General features: G+C 31.3%; 1 protein-coding gene across 1 annotated transcript; it reads left to right on the top strand.

Annotated features, from left to right (window-relative positions):
- The first annotated feature begins 4,254 nt into the window (after window positions 1–4,254).
- On the top strand, window positions 4,255–7,522 carry LOC8277358 (U-box domain-containing protein 11). The gene is made up of 4 exons (XM_002525960.4): window positions 4,255–4,872; window positions 5,485–5,601; window positions 5,679–6,080; window positions 6,198–7,522. Exons 1-4 carry the CDS (start codon window positions 4,516–4,518, stop codon window positions 7,266–7,268), a joined length of 1,947 nt encoding a protein of 648 aa, XP_002526006.2. The 5' UTR covers window positions 4,255–4,515; the 3' UTR covers window positions 7,269–7,522.

Genomic DNA, 7,522 nt, shown 5'->3' with positions numbered 1-7,522 from the left:
GTCCTGAAAAGGTGTGGATAATGCAGCAATGTTATTATATTTTCTTAGCAATGCAGGCCTGTGGGCCGATTCTGTTACATGCCCTAAGCCTGATTCTTTTGCTGTTTTAGATTGTAAACCTTAGGTTCATAATTAATCTTTTCCAGGCTTGTAGGTCTTGTACTAATTTGAGCTTCAAGTCATCAGCTTTATAAATACCTAAGCATACACCGAGGGCATATGTCCCAATAAATTGGAAAGTCTCGCATATCTATAATTTCTATTTATTTATTTTAAAGGTAAGTAATTGATTCATACTTATAGAGTATTCAGTTGAAATCTAAAAATTTAAATAAAATTTATTTGTAAATTTAAAGTTTATATGTTTTAATAGAATAAAAATTAATTTAATATTCTACATAATCAAATTTGTATAGAATTGATTATAACTAAATCAAATTATAACAAAATAAGTAGAATTTCTACATTAGTAAGTCAATACATTCTATAACATAAAAATATCTCTTTCCACTTTATTATTTTTATTTTTTTCATATTTTTTCTTAAATAAAATAAATTCTTTTATATATTTTAACTAAACATTGCATTAATTATTTAAATATAATAAATATATATAATTTATTTATCAAGTTAGTATATAAATAAAGGCATATACAGCTTTAATTCTCAATTACCCTGCCATTATAATTTAGTCGAAGCCTTATATAGACAGATTTCACTAAGTTTACTATTGTCTAAGCCTCAAAGTATGTACTTGCAGTCATCTTCAACTAGCTCAGATATTTGGTTTTACATTATAAAACAATGGTATGAGTATTAAATTATTACAGATTACTAATTAAGTGAATATGTAATTATAATTTGTGTTGTTGACATTTTTGTTTTTTGCACTATCTCCCATACATAAAATATTAAGACAAAAAATTTGTAGAAATTCAAAATTTTAGAAGTTGATTAATGCAGTGGAAGGTGCTTACGCAATGCTTAGCAGCCACATAAGCTTAGCTCATAGCTGAAACGATCTGTATACTTTCTGGTACCAGTCGTACAGCAAAGAAGGGCCACCATCAATATCTTATCAACTTCTCTTTCGTTTTCCTTTTATCAAAGAGATAAAAGAAAAGCACTGCCAAAATATTTGGTTACCAGTGATGACTGAATTTAGACGAATTAATGAGGATATTACTTCAAAAAATTGAATGATTAAAGAAAATAATATAATCCAAATTAATGAAGACAAAAATAATAGACAGACAGAGGACGTGGCAACGAATGTTCATTTCGTGTAATAATATGCACCAAAAGAAACAGTTGATTTATTTTTCTTTGTTGGGATGGCCGTCCACAGTACCAAACAAACAGCCAGTTGTTGTTGTGTTTTATTTTATATTGATTTTTAATTGGATATAAACAAGCAGTTGGATAGTTGGAGCCACGTCGAGATTTGAATGTCTTAAAATAAATACATAGAGAAAAGATATGTTTGAAGAAACAAAGCAAAATCTCAAAAATGGCCCAATCAAATTTTAAGCATTTAATTAGCTGTAACGAACCATAACAATATGCTCCGCCCTGCCCTTTCTCCATCACCAAACGCTCTTCTGTTTCTGTATGCTGCAAACCAATTCTCTCTTTTGGTTTCATGTGGATCCCACACTTGTTCCACTACATAATAACTCCTTCATGCTTATGTTATGTGGTCATATTTTTATTTTTTTTAAATCTCTTTGTGTTTAGTTTCCATTTTTTCTTTTTATTCAATTTAATACTCGTTTAAATAAATTATTAAAGAGATTATTGCATGCGTCATAAATAACACCCATTTATAAATCTCATAAATTTTTATATAACTACTAATACTAATGTAAGGGAAAAATTTCAATTATGGTCCTGTCGTGATAGAAAAATATTATAAATTCAGATTTAAATACTCTTTTCATCTTTTACTTAATTCCCTTTTTAAAAGAAACAGCAGAGTTTATATTTCAAACACTAAACTTTCCTCTGAGGACAATTTTTTCTCCCTTTTTATCTTTTCCATAGCTTTGATTTTCAAATCCATGCTGGATGCATATATAATCGTGATTCATGAAAAGGAAAGGAGTCAGCTTATTATTGGTTGCAAGCTCATCAAATGAAGAACATTACCTTTTCTTTTTTCCTTTTTTTTTTTTTCTTTTCTTTTTCTAAAAAAAATAATTTTCTTTAGAACCGGGAAATAGAGCCTGTCCAAAGCGTCAACAAAGAATTTCATCAGCATCATCATCTTCTTCTAAGTAGTAGGAACGCCCAATTTTCCATTTCTTTTAACAGTGAAAATGATATTATATTTGGTCTTTTTATCCTCCCTGTTGCAGTTGCAGGCATCAATTTACTTGATAGGAAGATCTTCTCTTCCCAGGATAATACAACTAGGTTTTGCATCTAATGATAATTTAACTCTTAATTGTATATCTAAAGCATAGTTGAATTAGTTGCGTGCTTTATAAAGAACTTCTCTTTGAAGTTGTCTAATACTAATAGCTAGAGGTCTAATTATTTTGCTTCCAAGGCATCCCATGCCAGATAAATACAAATTCCTCCAAAGACTGATCTTTAAGCAACCCATCATCAATTGCATATTTGCATTACCATTTACAATTTGCATTAACTAAATACGATTACATCGTTAACACAAAGTTAACCCAAATAAAAGTTTACAAATAGAGCCATTGTTTTTTTTTTTTTTATTAAAAGAAAAATGACAAGAACACTAGGGTCCCTATGCATGTGTAATGTGTTGCAGTCTTTCCCCAATCTTTTTCGGTCTTGTGTATTTTTTTGTGGCCCACTACTTTGCTCTGTGAAGCCTCTTTTTCATCTGAGAATTTCTATTTGTGGATAACATCAAAATCAACCGAAGGATACATAAACAAATAAAGCAAGTTTCCTCCTTTTTGGGATAGACAAAATGAAATTTAAAAAGAAAATGCAATCGCAAACAAAAATTTAAAGTGTTTTATATATTATCATTAATTTTTTTTTATTCTTTTAGAAATATAAATTTGCTAAATATTTATGTTTTTAAAATTTTATATTATAAGATAACAAAAGAATACTTGAAATTAAATTACTAATTTAATAATAATATATATTTTACATATTATATATATCTATTAATTAATGACAAATATTTTTTGGAATATAATTATTATTTTCATAATTTATATTTTCAATTTCTTGCTGAATTAATTAAAAATAAAGATTCTACTTAGTTCGGTTGATTAGTGTAGGCATTTGGCGGTTGATAGTTGATAATTGATAAATTAAACTGTTTGATAAAATTTTATTAGCGATTCTTTGGTAGTATATTAAATAACTATTGAAGATATAATTTATTATTAAATATAATTTATTTTATTTTATTATATTAGATGATACAAATTAATAAAAATAACTTATAATAATTTAAAGTATTATAGTTATTTTTTAGCTCAATTATATTTATTATTAAAAAATTTAAAAATTATTTTAAAAATTTAAATTCTATTAATAAAATTTTTAATTTCAGATATCATAATTATAAATATTATAATTATTTAACTATTAAAAATAATTTTAAAATGAAAATAATTTATTATAAAATATAAAGATATAATTATATGAGATCAACTTATAGTAAATTATTATCAATAAATTCTAATAAATATAATAGTATCAAAATAAATAAAAAAATTATATCAGTTATCGCCTAATCGGGACTAAATCGGTATCGACTCACTGGGTATAAATCAACTATGTCTTTAATATTTTTACCAAACGTTTTAATATAGCTATTAAGCGAGAAACAACTGCATTAAATATTTGAACCAAATACACTTAAAATAAATATTATTTAATTAATATAAAATATTTACTTATTAATCAGAATTATCTAATCTGTATTATTATTATTTGTGGTAAGTCTTAAATTTAATTTTTTGTGTCAACATACATTAAATATTTAATATAGATTTATTATTATTATTATAATGAATATTAAAAAAAATGGTCATCTCCATCATAAAAGTTAATGACTTAAGTTATTGGACACTGAGAATTTCCTTTTCTAGAAAAAGTAATTAATAAAATTTTTAAAAATTGCCTATCTTTCAATTTTATTTTATTTTTTTCCAGGCTTGCAAAAGTTGCCTCTTTTTAAGTTACAACTAAGCGGAAGAAGTCAAGTAACAGGGTCACACGTATAAACACCGAAAAGAAAAGAAAAGAAAATGTTCATATTAGTAAAAAGTCTCACACTAACCAAACAAAACTCATTGTAATACAAATACAACTGTATCCCTTTGTTCTCTTTCTCTTGCACAAACTTCGTTCCGCGAATCTCTCTCTCTCTCCTTCTTCCTCTTTCCCTCTTACAAGACCAACAACAACATATAAACAGAGATTATCAAAAACCCAAATGTATTATTAGCGGACATGTCACCGCCACCACCCTTCTAAACTAACTACACACAGACAGCTAATTCCTCCTCCCAAATGGAAGCAGCACCAGCTGGCGGTTGCGGCGGCGGCGGTTTAAGAGGCGACCACGCATTGCTGCTCAAACTGGTCGGAGAGATTGTAGGGATATCAGCTGGAAATGGAATCAATGGCTGTGATGAATTGGTGTTTAGGAAGGATTGTACGGATCTGGTGAGGAAGATATCTCTATTGACGCATTTACTTGAGGAGATGAGAGATTTTAACAAGGTCCTTCTTGATGATGAATCTGGACCCTTGGATTTGCCATCGTCTAATGGGAATTGGTGCTCCGATCTTTTCAGTGCTTTACAGGCTGCTAAGCGTCTTCTATTGGTTGCTTTCACTTTTAAATCTAGTACTGCTCACAATTCTGTAAGTCAAATATGTTGCACTTCTTTTCTTGTTTTCGTTTATTTTGATTGTAATTGGTTCAGTTGAATTGTGTGCAAAGTGCAATTTTTTTTTTTTTAATTTTTTTTTAATCTTGTGGGTTTTGCTTAATTTGGATTTGTACTTTTTTAATGAGTTCTGTTGCAGTGTATTTTCTTAGGATAATTTTAATCAGTGTACATTTGTGTTTATTTTTAATGTTATCAGTTTATATAGCCTATTTAATCTAAGAATTATAATTAAGATTGTTGCAAATCAAGAGTCAAATTGACTGCGTGTTGATGTTATCAAAGGATAATCCAATTTATTGGGTCATTAATCCTTCTGAAATATTTGATTGGATACTAAATTTTGTATTTTTATTGAAAAAACGTTTCGTAAGGAGGGAAAATTTGTTCTGTTTTTGTTAATTCTGTCTCTACTTTGGATGTAAAGCATCCTAGTGGCTATTCATTATCAAAGAAGAGGCTCCTTTTCTTCTTTAGGGCTAATTTTTCAACTCTGAAACTACTACTTATTACTGTCGGTCCTGCACATTTCTTCTCTTAAAGTTGTATAGATACCTTTCTAAATTTCACTATATATTGATTTAAGGATGGAGCCACCAAGAAATTTGCTGTTCAATTCCAATTTGTGACACGGAAACTGGAAAAGGCTTTGGCTAACATACCATATGATCAGTTCGACATCTCAGAGGAAGTACAAGAACAGGTGTGTGTTGTAGAAAATATATAAATCTCTGGGATCTTGATGGAGCTGAACATTAACACTCTTCTTTTATTTACTAGGTCGGACTCGTAAGATCTCAGTTGCGAAGGGCCACAGAAAGATATGGGTCACTAAACTCAAGAACTGCGTCTTTTGCCTTGGCAGAGCTGAATAAAGAAGTTAATAACATACAGAAGGGGAACAGGTTAACTAGAGGTGGACCTAATGAGAACAGTGGTAGTATTAATCATGAAGGTACAGAGAGGCTGAATGTTGTTTCAGTCAGTAGCGAGGCAAAACGCCATACTGTGGATCAGGTTGTCAGTGAATCAAAGGAAGTTGGTGGCAACAAGAAGGATTGTTTGGCCAACAAGAATATGGAAGACTTAAAGAAGCCTGATGCACCTGCCATCCCTGATGATTTTCTGTGCCCCATTGCTTTAGAAATAATGAGAGATCCTGTTATCGTTGCCACAGGACAGGTATATTTTCCTATCTCAGGCCTCACTTTAAAATAAGTTTTGCTTTAAAATGTCAAATCTCATCCACATTTACTATGCTTGTCTTCTAATTCATGTTTTACTATTATGATTCTGCAGACATATGAGAGGTCTTACATTCAAAGATGGATAGATACTGGCAACACAACATGTCCAAAAACTCAGCAGAAACTTGAACACTTGACACTGACTCCAAATTATGTTCTGAGAAGTGTAATAACTCAGTGGTGCGCTCAGCACAATATTGAGCAGCCAAGCGCGTTAGCAAATGGGAGAATAAAAAAGAGTGATGGATCTTTTCGTGATGTAAGTGGCGATATAGCAGCCATTCAGGCGCTTGTCCGCAAGCTTTCAAGTCGGTCTGTGGAGGAGCGCAGAGCAGCTGTATCCGAAATTCGTTCACTATCAAAAAGAAGCACAGACAATCGGATACTAATAGCAGAAGCAGGAGCTATTCCTGTTCTAGTCAACCTTTTAACTGCTGAAGACGTGCCGATACAAGAAAATTCAGTTACTGCGATTCTTAACCTCTCAATTTATGAAAGTAACAAGGGACTAATAATGCTAGCTGGTGCGGTTCCTTCCATTGTCCAAATTCTCAGGGCTGGGAGTGTTGAAGCAAGAGAGAACGCAGCAGCAACACTCTTTAGCTTGTCGCTCGGGGATGAGAACAAAATAATAATAGGTGCATCAGGGGCAATACCTGCTTTGGTAGAATTACTTGAAAATGGAAGTCCTAGAGGGAAGAAAGATGCTGCAACAGCCTTGTTCAATCTGTGCATTTATCAAGGGAACAAGGGCAGGGCTGTTAGGGCCGGAATAATTCCAGCATTATTAAAGATGCTTACAGACTCAAGAAACTGTATGGCTGATGAGGCTCTAACCATTCTTTCTGTTCTAGCTAGTAACCAAGATGCGAAGGCTGCCATAGTAAAGGCTAGCACTATACCTGTTCTAATAGATCTGTTGAGAACAGGTCAGCCGCGCAACAAAGAGAACGCAGCAGCCATTTTGCTTTCATTGTGCAAGAGAGATCCTGAGAATCTCGCATGCATAAGTAGGCTGGGTGCTGTCATACCTTTGATGGAGCTTACTAAAAGCGGCACTGAGAGGGGAAAGCGAAAGGCTACTTCATTGTTGGAGCATCTTCGGAAGCTACAGCAACGCTAGCAGAGGTAGTTGTACCAAAAAGCTCTAATTATTATTATTTTTTTGCTCTTTAAAAAAGAAAAATTCCTTTTGTTAATTTGAAATTTAATTGATTGACAATGATTGCCACACCATTCTATTAAATATAGTGTGAAACTGAGAATATAAGCATGGGAGACAAAAGTCTTTTCTCATTGCTATCATTGTATTTAATTCCTTCTTTATCGAGTGTGTAAAAAATACAAATACAGTTGGTATCTTGTTTGTCCTGATAA

Source organism: Ricinus communis, chromosome 5 (genome assembly GCF_019578655.1).
Source record: "Ricinus communis isolate WT05 ecotype wild-type chromosome 5, ASM1957865v1, whole genome shotgun sequence".
NCBI classification, from domain to species: Eukaryota; Viridiplantae; Streptophyta; class Magnoliopsida; order Malpighiales; family Euphorbiaceae; genus Ricinus; species Ricinus communis.
This window is presented reverse-complemented; position numbering and strand designations above follow the sequence as displayed.